Source organism: Gossypium hirsutum, chromosome A13 (assembly GCF_007990345.1).
Source record: "Gossypium hirsutum isolate 1008001.06 chromosome A13, Gossypium_hirsutum_v2.1, whole genome shotgun sequence".
In the NCBI taxonomy this organism is placed as follows: domain Eukaryota; kingdom Viridiplantae; phylum Streptophyta; class Magnoliopsida; order Malvales; family Malvaceae; genus Gossypium; species Gossypium hirsutum.
Window position 1 is genome coordinate 102,075,031 of NC_053436.1, and position 13,417 is coordinate 102,088,447.

Genomic DNA, 13,417 nt, shown 5'->3' on the forward strand with positions numbered 1-13,417 from the left:
GTTTGAATCAAATAGATTAGTTGAATTTTGGAAAAAAATAAAAAAATAAATTAATCTATGAGTTAGTACAAATTAATTGAATTAAACTTAAAATAAGTTGACTTCAAAATAGAATCAAAATTTATATGATTTTACCACTATACTCCAACTAAAAACTAAGCTGAAAAATGAAATAAAAAAAAATCCAAGTAAGACGAGAATACGTGTTTCGTTGAAAACAATCCCACGCGAAAATCAAGAAAGAGGCGCGCGTAGGCTTTAGTTTACATTTTCCATTTTCATGATAAAAAACTAAAAAAAGAAAATAAAAATCTGGGATTTTTTTGGGGCATTGAAATGGAGCGGCCACCATATTTTTGGCTATAAAAGGGCAGCACCTCCGCTCTCACAAATCGTGCCTCTTCTTCCTCTCTCTCTATATCTAAAGGGTTCTTTAGATTTTCTTACCAGTTCCTTCTATTAAGGTGCTGTTCGGCTCCTCTTTTAAGTCATGGCTGCTCTGTTATTATTCAATTTAATTAATTCTAATTAATCATTTAAACTTGCCAAAAATTTGAAGTTGAATCAAATTTTTTCCTTTAAAACATTTAAAGATTTGTGTCTCCCTATGCTGAGATCTACTGTCAATTGTCAGCTTTCCTACTTTCCCTGATGATTTTCTTTCTGGGTTTTCATTAATATGATTTGAACTTCCCATTTATTACTTGGGTTTTGTACAAAACATTACTAAAATTGGACTTTTGATTGAGATCTGCTGATGTGTGCCAGCATTTGAACTATACCCGTCGGTTTTCATTCTGGGTTTCCCTTGATATGGTTTAAAAATTCCATTTTCGAAAAAAAGAAAAAAGAAAAAAGTCTTGCTTAAATCTACTAGAAAGTATAAGCTTTGATCAGCCTCTTTTTTGCTGTCTATCCAACTTGGGTTTTTGGAATCATTAAAGAATTTGTCTATTTTTTTTGGTCAGATCTATTGGTTAGTTTTAGTATTTGATCTGTTTCCTCAGCGTATCTTTCTGTTTTGTCCGTCTTGAAAGCAATTCAATTAGATCCAATCTTTTTGTCATGGAAGTTATAGATCTAGAGACTGTTACCATTAGTTTCTTGCTATAGATCTAAAGCGAAGTAAGCTTTGGATCTATCAGTCCATGCTGCATTGCAGGTTTATCATGGATTTGAGCTTTGATTCTATTGAATTTTCAGTTCAGGGATATAGATAAGACATATAAATTTATAATCTTTTTAGATTTGAATTCTATATAATAAAGCTGAATTTGTCTGTTTATTTTAAATGATTCAGAAAATGGCCTCCCACATTGTTGGATATCCCCGTATGGGACCAAAGAGAGAGCTTAAGTTTGCTTTGGAATCCTTCTGGGATAAGAAGAGCAGTGCCGAGGATTTGCAAAAGGTTGCTGCTGATCTCAGGTCATCCATCTGGAAACAGATGTCTGATGCTGGGATCAAGTACATCCCCAGCAATGCTTTCTCTTACTATGACCAGGTGCTCGATGCCACATCCATGCTCGGAGCTGTTCCACCTAGATACGGCTGGAGTGGTGGTGAGATCGGATTTGACACTTACTTCTCCATGGCCAGAGGAAATGCCTCTGTCCCTGCAATGGAAATGACTAAGTGGTTTGACACCAACTAGTAAGTTGCCATCATTGGTCTTCATTACCTTATTGACTGATTGCCGAGTTTTATGATACTAAAACTTAAATTGTACTCTATTTATTGTTTCAGCCACTTCATTGTTCCTGAATTGGGACCTGATGTTAACTTCTCTTATGCATCTCACAAGGCAGTGGATGAGTACAAGGAAGCTAAGGCGGTATGTTCCCCGAATCTGTATATATATACACTTGATAACAAAGTGGATTTTGTTTTTCATGTATTCTAATGCTAATAGCTTAGGAAATTAGAACAGTTAGCCTAGTAGGATTTATAAGTTCAAATGCAGTAAAAAAATGGTTGTCTGAATTTGGGATTAGATTCAAGTAATAGTTCATAGCTCTCTAAGAGTTAATTTTTTGAGAATGCTCGAGTGAGATTCGGAGTAGTGATTACTTAGACCTGCTTGATTGTATGCTATGTTTTTCTAGTTCTTATTTGTTGATATTAGTCTTATCATGAAACTTGGGTGCTGATTATCTGTTCCACATGCAGCTTGGAGTTAACACAGTCCCGGTCCTTATCGGCCCTGTCTCATACTTGTTGCTCTCTAAACCTGCAAAGGGTGTTGAGAAGACCTTTTCTCTTCTCTCCCTCCTCCCCAAAATCCTCCCTATCTACAAGTAAGAGTTGTTTCTTTTTATGTCTTCAAGTTATTATTGATTTAACTGCTCTGATTTGCCATTATTAACATGGAATCTCTTTACAGGGAAGTTATATCTGAGCTTAAGGCAGCTGGTGCTTCCTGGATTCAGTTTGATGAACCGACCCTTGTCTTGGATCTTGACTCTCACAAATTGCAAGCATTCACTGCTGCTTATGATGATTTGGAATCCACTCTCTCTGGCTTGAATGTATTGATCGAGACCTACTTTGCTGATCTTACTGCTGAGGCATACAAGACACTCATTGGGTTGAAGGGTGTCACTGCTTATGGTTTGGATTTGGTTCGTGGAGCCCAGACTCTTGATTTGGTCAAGAGCAATTTCCCTAAGGGCAAGTACCTCTTTGCTGGAGTTGTGGATGGAAGGAACATTTGGGCCAATGATCTTGCTGCTTCTCTCAGCACTTTGAAGGAGCTTGAGGCTGTTGTTGGCAAAGGTATGCTATTTTTATTTGCTTTTGATGGCTTATAGATTGCAAGTTTGACAATTTTGTTATTTATTATAACTGATGTTTATGAATCACTTTCTGACGTACAGAAAACCTGGTGGTGTCCACATCCTGCTCGCTTCTCCACACCGCTGTTGATCTAGTGAATGAGACTAAGCTAGACGATGAAATCAAATCGTGGCTCGCATTTGCTGCCCAGAAAGTTGTTGAAGTCAATGCACTTGCCAAGGCATTGGCTGGTCAGAAGGATGAGGTATCCCATTTAATCTTGCCACTTGTTTATTTCTGGTTTTCTATGAACTAGGATAGCATCTTGATATGGGTCTTATGCCTTTGGGGTTGGCCTTTTGGTGCTTTCTCCATATTTGGATGATACCAAGTCACTTTCTAATTATTTCATCCATTTTTAGGCCTTCTTCTCTGCCAATGCTGCTGCTCAGGCTTCAAGGAAGTCCTCCCCAAGAGTGACTAACGAGGCTGTTCAAAAGGCTGTAAGTGTTTCGATAAACTAAATTTCTGATTTTCTTTCATGTGACTTCTCTGCAGTAATCTTTTTTTTTGTTGTGAAAATCTCTCTTTGCTTACCTTGTTATGTTCGGTGCTTGCATTTCCAGGCTGCTGCTTTGAAGGGCTCTGATCACCGTCGTGCAACTAATGTTAGTGCTAGACTCGATGCCCAGCAGAAAAAGCTTGACCTTCCAATCCTCCCCACCACAACCATTGGATCTTTCCCTCAAACCTTGGAGCTCAGGAGAGTTCGTCGTGAATTCAAGGCTAACAAGTGAGTTAATCAGGAAATTTTCAGTGATATCTTTATGTAAAATGACAATATTACCAGTCTTTTAACTAGTAGTCTCTTACTCCAGGATCTCTGAGGATGATTACATTAAAGCCATTAAGGAGGAAATTAAGAAGGTTGTTGACCTTCAGGAAGAGCTTGACATTGATGTCTTGGTTCATGGAGAGCCTGAGGTGAGTGTACCTTCTCCTTTTGGTCTTTTCATTTGCTTCTTGGCAAGCATACTCAACTATTATCTATAACCATGCAGAGAAACGATATGGTTGAGTACTTTGGTGAGCAGTTGTCTGGTTTTGCATTCACTGTTAATGGATGGGTGCAATCTTACGGATCTCGATGTGTCAAGCCACCAATCATCTACGGTGATGTTAGCCGCCCCAAGCCAATGACTGTTTTCTGGTCATCTACCGCACAAAGCATGACTGCACGCCCAATGAAGGGAATGCTTACTGGGCCTGTTACCATCCTTAACTGGTCCTTTGTCAGAAATGATCAGCCCCGGTATGCACGAGAAGCTTATAGGGGAAAAAACTACAAAATTTGCATTTCTACGAGCAATTTTTGCTTTGCAATATGAATATCTTTTGACATTCAATGATTTGTGAATTTTCTAGGTTTGAGACTTGCTACCAGATTGCCTTGGCCATCAAGGACGAAGTGGAGGATCTTGAGAAGGCCGGTATCAATGTTATCCAAATTGACGAGGCTGCTTTGAGAGAGGGGTTGCCTCTTAGAAAGTCGGAGCACGCCTTCTACTTGAAATGGGCTGTCCACTCCTTCAGAATCACCAACTGTGGTGTACAGGACACTACCCAGGTCTGTATGTTGCTTCACTGTTTTCATGTCGGGAAAGCTGTCGTATCCGCACACCCTCTAATTTGATGTTGTGTTTATCCAACAGATCCACACTCATATGTGCTACTCCAACTTCAATGACATCATCCACTCAATTATCGACATGGATGCTGATGTGATAACCATCGAGAACTCACGTTCAGATGAAAAGCTCCTTTCTGTATTCCGTGAAGGAGTGAAGTATGGTGCTGGAATCGGCCCTGGTGTCTATGACATCCACTCTCCCAGAATACCATCAACCGAAGAGATTGCTGACCGAATTAACAAGATGCTTGCTGTGCTTGAGACAAACATCTTGTGGGTTAACCCAGACTGTGGTCTCAAGACTCGCAAGTATGCCGAGGTGAAGCCAGCCCTGAACAACATGGTTGCAGCTGCCAAGCTGCTCCGCACCCAACTTGCGAGTGCCAAGTGAGAGGCATATCCAAGGTCGGACATCATCCTTTATATCGAAGATGATCCAGAGGAAATTTGTCTTAAATCATTTGAATAACTGTGTGTTGGAAGTATTTGTTAGGCGTATCATATGCCCCTCTTTGAGGCCAATTGTTTTCCTTTTCTTTTTTGGTTATTTCCCCTCTAAATATTTTGTATTTTTGGGAATATATGAATTACCTTCAATTACTTTGAAAGGCACGAAATTTGGTAGTGTATCTTTTATGAGCCTAATGAAAATGTCAGTACTGGCTGTGGCTGTGGCTGTGGCTGTGGACTGACTATATTAGCTTCTTTCTCTATTTACACCCTTCTTTTATGTTTTAATTATATATATATTTTGGATATGAATATTAAATATAAATACATAAAGTTAGCAGTAAAGAGTTAAAAAAAGAATCCAATTTAGCTCTCAGTGTAATTGAAATTTTAGTGAGGGAAATTAAATCAGTTGAACCATTAAAATACTCGAATAGACCTTGAAAATATGGCCCAAGGAGTTTGCGGTTAATAAAATTGTCGTTTTAGTCCTCGGTTCTTTTACTCAGAATTTAGTTCTCATGCTTTTCAAATTTTAATGAAAAAGGTAATAATTAATTTGTTTAGTTAAATCTTGTTATTACTAATGTACTATAAGTAAAGTTATGGATTAATTCAAATTTTTTAATTTGATCATATTTTTTGTCACTATACTTTTCAAAACTTGAAGTTTGAAATTTTATTATTGACACAAACAACCGTCGTTTAATCCATTATTTAATTTTTTTTATGAATAATAGATGAAAATATTAAATTGATATAGCGTTGTTACAAATGTGATAATATACTTGTTGCACAAGATTTTAAGAATAGTAGAATTTTATTTAATAAATTTAATAACTATTATTCGATCAAAATTTTAAAAATTTTAAAAAATATAAACTAAAAATAACTAAATTAAATTACAAAGATTAAATACATGCATGGTATATAAACTAATAACATAATTGGATAAATCAATTAGATTAGATGTTTCAAAGGTCATAGATGTTATCTGTCTAACCTTTGAAAATTACTTCAAATTACTTTATTTGAGGCGGTAGGAATTTTTCAGTTCAAGTTAACCCTTCAACTATTGAATTTAATAAAAATAATTGTTTAAGTCTTAATTTGATTGGCATGAATATTATTATCAATACAGAAGGATGTGGGTTCGAGTGCGTTGAAATGCATTATCTTCCAATTTATGGGTTAATAAGGGATTATGGGCAAAACTTAAAATTTTATAGCGGATTATGCTATCTGCCAAGCTTAAAGGCCGCTTAACCGTTGGGAAAGATTTTACAAATTCAACTCGACTCGACTCAACTTGAATTTATTAATTAAAGGATAAATTACATTTAAAATTATTAATAAGTTTATGTTTTGATCATTCAACTCTAAAAAGTTACAAATGGTCGCTGAACTATTCAAAAATTTTCATTTAAGTCATTGAATTATTTAAAAATTTTAATTCAAGTCATTCAGCTATTAAGGTTTCTTTTTTTTTCTTTTTTTTTTAAATCTAGCTAATGAGTTCCAATTGATGATTTGATGATTGATACGGTAGATTAGTACCCATCAACGAGTAGAAGAATATATTTTAGATTTAAAAAGAAAGCTATTTCGATTTTAGTTAGCAAATTTATGAGTATGGGGTTTAACATTATTTTATGAAAATAAAACTAAATTGTAGAAGAGAATAAGAAGGCGAGCTTTCGATTTATGCACATTGTGCAAATAAAGAAGGCTAGACAATCACAATTTTAACGATTAATGACTTAAATGAAAACTTTTAAATTATTTAATAACTATTTTATAGTGAATAAAATATAAATTTACATGCTGTGATTTTTATGGCTTAATATATATATTTCAGGTGAAGGTAGTGTAGAAAATAAATCAGTAAAACACGATCTGCCCAACCCCAATTTGAATCTACATCATGCCTACTCTGATTTAATATTGTTAATAATAGCCTGGGAAATAAGGCGTTGACAAATTGAAAGTTAAAAACCTATTAAACTGTGATTGGTCAAAGAAGATTACATTTCAGACCAGCCTTCTCCAGAAATTGCCAACTGAATATTATTTTTAATATATCCCACTATCTTCAGTTATTTTCATTTTAATACATGGGTTGGTATGATGAAATACAAAAGCAAATTTAATATCTTAATTTGTATGGAGCAGTATTTGACATGGATTTAAATCATATTATTCTCATCTTTCACTTTTAATATTATATAAAATAACAAATTTAATTTTAATTCCACATATTCGTATTTTTAATAGATTAAGTCGATTTATCTAATAAAATCCAATTATATCGTTTCCCATCACGTAGGTCGTTTGAACCATAAGGTTTAGACTGGGTCAATTTTGATTTAAATATTGTTTAGTTGATGATTTTGAGTTATAGATTAAATTAAATTCTAATATCTTAATATTTTATTCAAATAATTTACGACTTCAAAATTTTTTTAATTAATATTAAAAATCTTAATACTAACGTTTTAGCATAAATTAAGATTAAACCTTTTTCTGAATAAGCTTAATTATAAAGAAGTGTTGGGTGTAATGATAAGGTATATCTTATTCCCAATTAAAGAATGTCAGTTCAAATCTTGTAAATGATATTATTAAGAGGGACGATCAGAAATTCTGAATATAAACCATAAAAAGAATACGGACAATACAAAAAACAAAAAAAAAAGAAACAGACTAAGCCTAATTGATTTTATCGATTAAGCTTAAATAAGTCGAATCGAATTCCAATCTTAAAACAATAGCTCGTCATATTCAAGTTAAATTTTAAACTTAAAATTTAAAACCTTCAACCCCATGTATTAAATGATAATCACTTGATAGTATAAAAAGTTCTCGAAAAATTTCAAAAAAAAAATAATTAAGTCTCTTTCAACTTTTTGTAATAAAATGAGTTTTTGAATTGAAAATTTTGATCAGTGAAACTCTTTAACCAAATTGATCATTAGAAATTAATGGTAAGGCTAGTGTGGCCATTAGCGAACGCCATGCCAACCAAGAAATGCTAATGTGACAATCCTCGTAAGCAAAATAAAAATTTTGAAAGTAAAAAATTATTTTAGAAAACAATTCCAAATCTCTAATTTATCCAAAGAAATTATAAAAAAATATAAAATTTTATAAAATTTACAAACAATCATAAAAATATTAGAGATTATAATTTTTTTAAAATAATTAAAAAATTAAAATTATAGAAAATATAATAATTATTAAAAATAATTAAATTTACAATCGAATATAGAAACCAAGATGCAGTCAATAATGGTATTCAATTGAATATAAAAAAATCACGAAGAAGATTCTGGAAAAAAATCTCAAGATTGTTAAAAAAAAAATATAGATACTTATAAATATATATCTGTTATGAATATTTTATTAAGTGGATGTCCATTATGATTAAGATAAAGTTCTAATGTACTTTAAATAGAATTAGAATTAGATACTTATAAATATATATATGTTATGAATATCTTATAAATAGAGACTCTGATGAAGAATTATAAATCACTCTTTTGATCAATACAGTATATTATCTATTGCTTTCATATTTTCTTTGTTCTTTATTCTCTCTATCTCTTTTTATTTTATAACAATATCTAATTTTTTTCGTTTATTTTTCTATATATATATTTGAATTTTTTTCTATATTTTTAATTTCTATATTTTTGTATTTTAAGTATTTAAAAAAAGTAATGCATATTTTTAAATTTTTGGAAATTTTCTATATTTTTCTGATTTTTAAACTTTTTTGAGATTTTTCTAAACTCTTTGCTGTTTTTTTAATTTTTAATTTTTTGTATTTTATGTGTTTTTTTTAAAAAATATATTTTTAATTTCTAGAAAATTTCTATATTTTTATTCTTTTTTTATTTTTGGATATTTTTATTTTATTTTTTTCTAATAAATTTTCGCTTTTTTGAGTTTTTATTTTTTAATTTTTTCGGAAAATATATATATTTATGATTTTCTAAAATTTTTTAGATTTTTTTAAAGTTTTTGCTTCCTATTTTTTTATTTTTTAAAATAGATTTGGCCACTTTATTAATATAGGGAAAGCCAACTAAAAAATATAAAATCCTAAAAAAGAAAACCCTAATCCACCAACCATTGACATCTGTCGTCCTATAATTACAAATCTTAGGCGGTACTTTGGTTTTGCATTTCCTAAAACTTGACACTAGGCCCCTAACTTCCGCAATGAGAAAGTAAAACATTTCTATATAATACTAAAAAACAAAAATTGAAAAAAACCCTAATCCTAACTTTCCCTTACCCTTTCGTTCTGTCACTGTGTTGTCGAATGTTTCCTTGTCGATGGACATGGTAAACCATAACCTTTCAATCTTCATCTTTTTTTCCCAGATCCCACCATTTTTTGAGTTCCTCGGAGCTTCGATCACACCTTACCTTTCTTCAGACTCAGTTCACCACACCATTGATATTACTCCCTCTAAACACATCCTCCTTGTTCTCTTAAAACTATGGGCTCAACCTCCAACGGCGTTTCTTCTACCCAGTAAGTCAGACAAACACTTCCTTTCCCCCAAGCAGCCACCGCATGTGCCGCCTCGTTAGCTTCTCGTGGTATGTAACGAAATGCAAATCCCTAAAGTTTCTTACTTTTTCTTGTATGTCATTTATAATACCACTAATTACTGATCTTTCATATTCTGGATTTTATAGTTTTTTTATGACGTTCTTTGAATCGCCTTTGATGATAACTTTGTCAAATCCCATTTCTCCTACAAAAACCACTCCTTGGAGGCATGCATAAGCTTCAGTGGTTGTTGGGTCACAAATATTGTTTATCTGGTAAGTACTTAAACCCATAACTAACCCCATATGATTCATGATAATTATTCCTGAAACTTCATTGCTGCTCTGTTGGTTAAACGTGGTATCAGAATTCACCTTTACATGACTTTCTGTCGGGGGTTCCCACTGGGTTATTGTAACAGTCTGTTTTCAGTGAAATCAGAAGAGTAGTTTCGAGTTCACAAATACAAGGTTGGAATAAAATTTATTTTAATATTATTTTGTAGTCTACAGTATGATAGAAATATCGTATAAAAATTTCATTAAGAAATTTTACCGTTTACAAGCCTAACTTGATAAAAAGGACTAAATTGCATAAAGTGCAAAAGTTGAATTCTAGTAGCTAAAGGTATTAAATAGCTATAGAATTTTAAATTGGAGGTCCTTATATGACAAATAAACCATTTAAAATAGTTAGCAAATAAGAATAATTATTCATCATTGGAAATTTAATAAATTAGTAAGGTTAATTTTGGAAAGTTAATAAAATAATGATGATAAATAAATTAAATAATTATTATTATCATCTAATCTCATCATATTTCATAAAAAAAACATGGAAACTCTAGCCATGGAAGCTTGAGTTTTAATAAGCTTATTTTGCCCATTTGGGTAAGTATTCTTGTCCCGTTTTTAATGATTTTTATGTTTTTGAGATCGTAATAGCTTAATCTAGCTATCTCGGGGATTAATTTGTAAAAATGTTAAAGTAATAGGGTTTTTCCATGGATGAGTATAGTTGAATTTTGAAGTTTTATGATAGAAAATGAAAGGTTGTTGTTAGATAAACAACTTTTGTAAAGAGAATTTTGATGAAATTGTCAATTAGGGACTAAATTGAAAAGATGAAAAATTTATGAAAAATTCTAAATTTTGTGAAATACAAGGGCTGCTATTGATATGTATGAAAACTGGCTAGGCTTGAATAAGGATTAAATTGTATGAATTTTATTTTTCAAGCCTAGGGACTAATTTTAATTAATTAAAAGATAAGGGCAAAATAGTAATTTTTCTAAAGATTTATGTTGGATTAAATTGAATATGAATTATATTAAATTGAGTTAAATTCATTCATATAGATCCAGATAGACCTAATACGGAGTTAGATCGAGGCAAAGAAAAAGTATCAGATTAGTAGCCTTTGTATCTAAGAAAACTTATCGAGGTAAGTTCGTGTAACTAAATTGTATATTTAAATGTTTTAAATTGAATATTGTTGTGTGTGATTTGTACAAATTTCGATGTGTAATTATGATCACATATTCGATAATTATCGAGTCCCGTTGAACCTCAGAAATTCGAAGGATACAAATGACATGTCATTAGGGTTCCCGATATGGTTGTAATCCTGCATGTGTTGCTGATACACCATAGCTTTCTTGAGCTTCTCAATACTTGGCTCTTATGAGATTCCCGATATTTGGCTCACAAGAGCTTCTCGCTACTTAGCTCACATGAGCTTCCCGTTACTTAGCTCACATGAGCTTCTCGTTATATGACTTGGAAGAGCTTCCCATTTACATGCTTGTATAAACATACAAGTACATGAATTGACGGATTACAGATTTGTACACTTTATGTGTACTACCTGTATATCCAACGATATTTTAAATGGTTCAACAGGTAAAGTTTTGATATGAAATAATATGAGTTCGAAATGAAAAATTATGTGTATATACTTGAATTACATGGAAATGATATTACATGATGTATTGAAATATGAGATGGATGATACATGTATGTGAATCTTACCTAGAAATTATGTACATCCATATTTATTGGTTATGGAAAGTGTCACATGGCTAACATGTTGAGGATATGTATTTAGGCTTTTGGACAAATTGGTTTGGTTATATTAGCATGTTTACCTTAAATGTGATTAAATGGTAAGTTAATTTCCTTGTTATATGAACTTACTACGATTAAATGCTTATATACGAACTTACTATGATTAAATGCTTACTCTGTGTTATTTTCCATGTTTTATAGTAATTTGGAAGCTCATTTTGGTTGGAAGTTGGTCGGAGTAACTTCACACTATCAATCAGCCTTTTCGGTATAATTAGTAAATTAATTTTAGTTATAATGACATTTATAGGTTAATTTGGCCAATGATGGCATATAAATGTTTTGTTGGAACTAGCCATTTGAATGGTTGTGATGGATAAATTTTGATGTGTATGTAAGTTGCCTTATCATGTTTGATGTGTGATTGAAATGGTTGGGTTGAATAGGTGTATTTGGTAACTTATGCATATATGTATTTGGTCATGTAGGTGAAATTGGTTATTTGATTGATATGAGTTATGTTGTCATTTAAAGAGCCTAAAGGCATATTGTTGGTATGTAATAGTATTACATGTTTAAATATTGATTTTGGCTTGATTTGAATGCTTTGTTATGGCTTGTTAATGTCCAAAAATGTTGATTTAGGTTGATGACAAATTGGGTGAGAAATATGGCTAGGAAAATGACCTATTTTTGTCCACACGGGCAGAGACACGGGTGTGTGTGTCAGTCGTGTGTGACACACGGCTAGGTGACACGGCCGTGTGTCTCCTGTAACTTAAATTTGCACACAAAAAAAATGCTCACACGGTCTAGCACACATGCGTGTGGCTTTGCCATGTGACCCAAGTAAGAGAGCTTACAAGTTTGGACATGGGCTGGGACACGGCTGTGTGCCCCTATTTCGAATGCCCACACGGCCTGAGACACGGACATGTCTCTTGACTGTGACTGCATGGGCGTGTGTCCTCTACACCTTTGAAAAACTTTAATGTTTTTGAAAAATTCTTTGAGTACTTGATTTAGTCCCGACTTGTTTCTAATGTGTATTTTAGGCCTCGAGGGCACATATAAGGGACATTATATTTGGTTTTGATTGGTTCCTGGTATGAATGCTATATGATATGAAATATCTGTTTATTTGATCTGTAAATTCCAGTAATGCTCCATAACCTTGTTCCACTAATAGATTCAGGTTAGGAGTGTTACAGTTTTCTCCATATTGAACTTGCATGTTGTTGCTTCCTCTAGCATGGCAAGTTGTGTAATGTATGCTTTAATAGAAGCCACAATCTCGCATGAACTTTGTTGAATACCTTCGTGATAATATTTGTTTCTATTATACCATATTGCCTATAGTGAAATTGCCAGACATGTAAAATTGTATGCATTGTTGATATTGAAAGTCTCAGCTAACCACTGTTTCCATGTTTGATTGACATGTGTTGGTGCCACTGTTACTACCATTTTTTGGAAGCCTATTTTGCAAGGTTGCAATCTCTGAATAAATGGCTAATTAATTCATCTTCTTCTCTGTATAGTGGATACAGGGCATCATACCTTTGTCTACGAGCTTTTAAATTACTTAATGTAGGCAATAAGCTGTTTGTGATTCTCTATAGATTAATCCGTACCTTGCCGATGACTTTTAAGCTCCATATCTTTGTATAATAATTCGTAGTAATTTCCAAAAATATTGTAATTTCATTCCCCAGCAGATTTAGTTCTTCTGTAACACATTATTTGTAACCACTTTTTGCCGTATACTTCCTTGATCTGTCCCTTCGCCAAATTCTGATATCTGGTTGCAAAGAGTACCCTAGGGGAATAAACTCAATTATGTTAACTTGTTTTTCAAGGAAAAGTCTCCTC

The 13,417-nt window shown here is 32.7% G+C and overlaps 1 protein-coding gene across 4 annotated transcripts; it reads left to right on the plus strand.

Annotated features, from left to right (window-relative positions):
- The first annotated feature begins 315 nt into the window (after positions 1 to 315).
- Positions 316 to 5,178, plus strand: LOC107893151 (5-methyltetrahydropteroyltriglutamate--homocysteine methyltransferase). 4 transcript variants are annotated; one of them, XM_016818075.2, is made up of 12 exons: positions 316 to 464; positions 1,301 to 1,653; positions 1,747 to 1,834; positions 2,170 to 2,297; positions 2,384 to 2,775; positions 2,877 to 3,040; positions 3,198 to 3,278; positions 3,402 to 3,568; positions 3,654 to 3,759; positions 3,837 to 4,087; positions 4,201 to 4,402; positions 4,488 to 5,178. In XM_016818075.2, exons 2-12 carry the CDS (start codon positions 1,304 to 1,306, stop codon positions 4,854 to 4,856), a joined length of 2,298 nt encoding a protein of 765 aa, XP_016673564.1. In that variant the 5' UTR covers positions 316 to 464; positions 1,301 to 1,303; the 3' UTR covers positions 4,857 to 5,178. The 4 variants fall into 4 exon arrangements, with proteins under 4 accessions (XP_016673564.1, XP_040941425.1, XP_016673565.1 ...); XM_041085491.1 differs by having other exon boundaries at positions 368 to 1,162; XM_016818076.2 differs by having other exon boundaries at positions 368 to 976.
- The last annotated feature ends 8,239 nt before the right edge of the window (positions 5,179 to 13,417 follow it).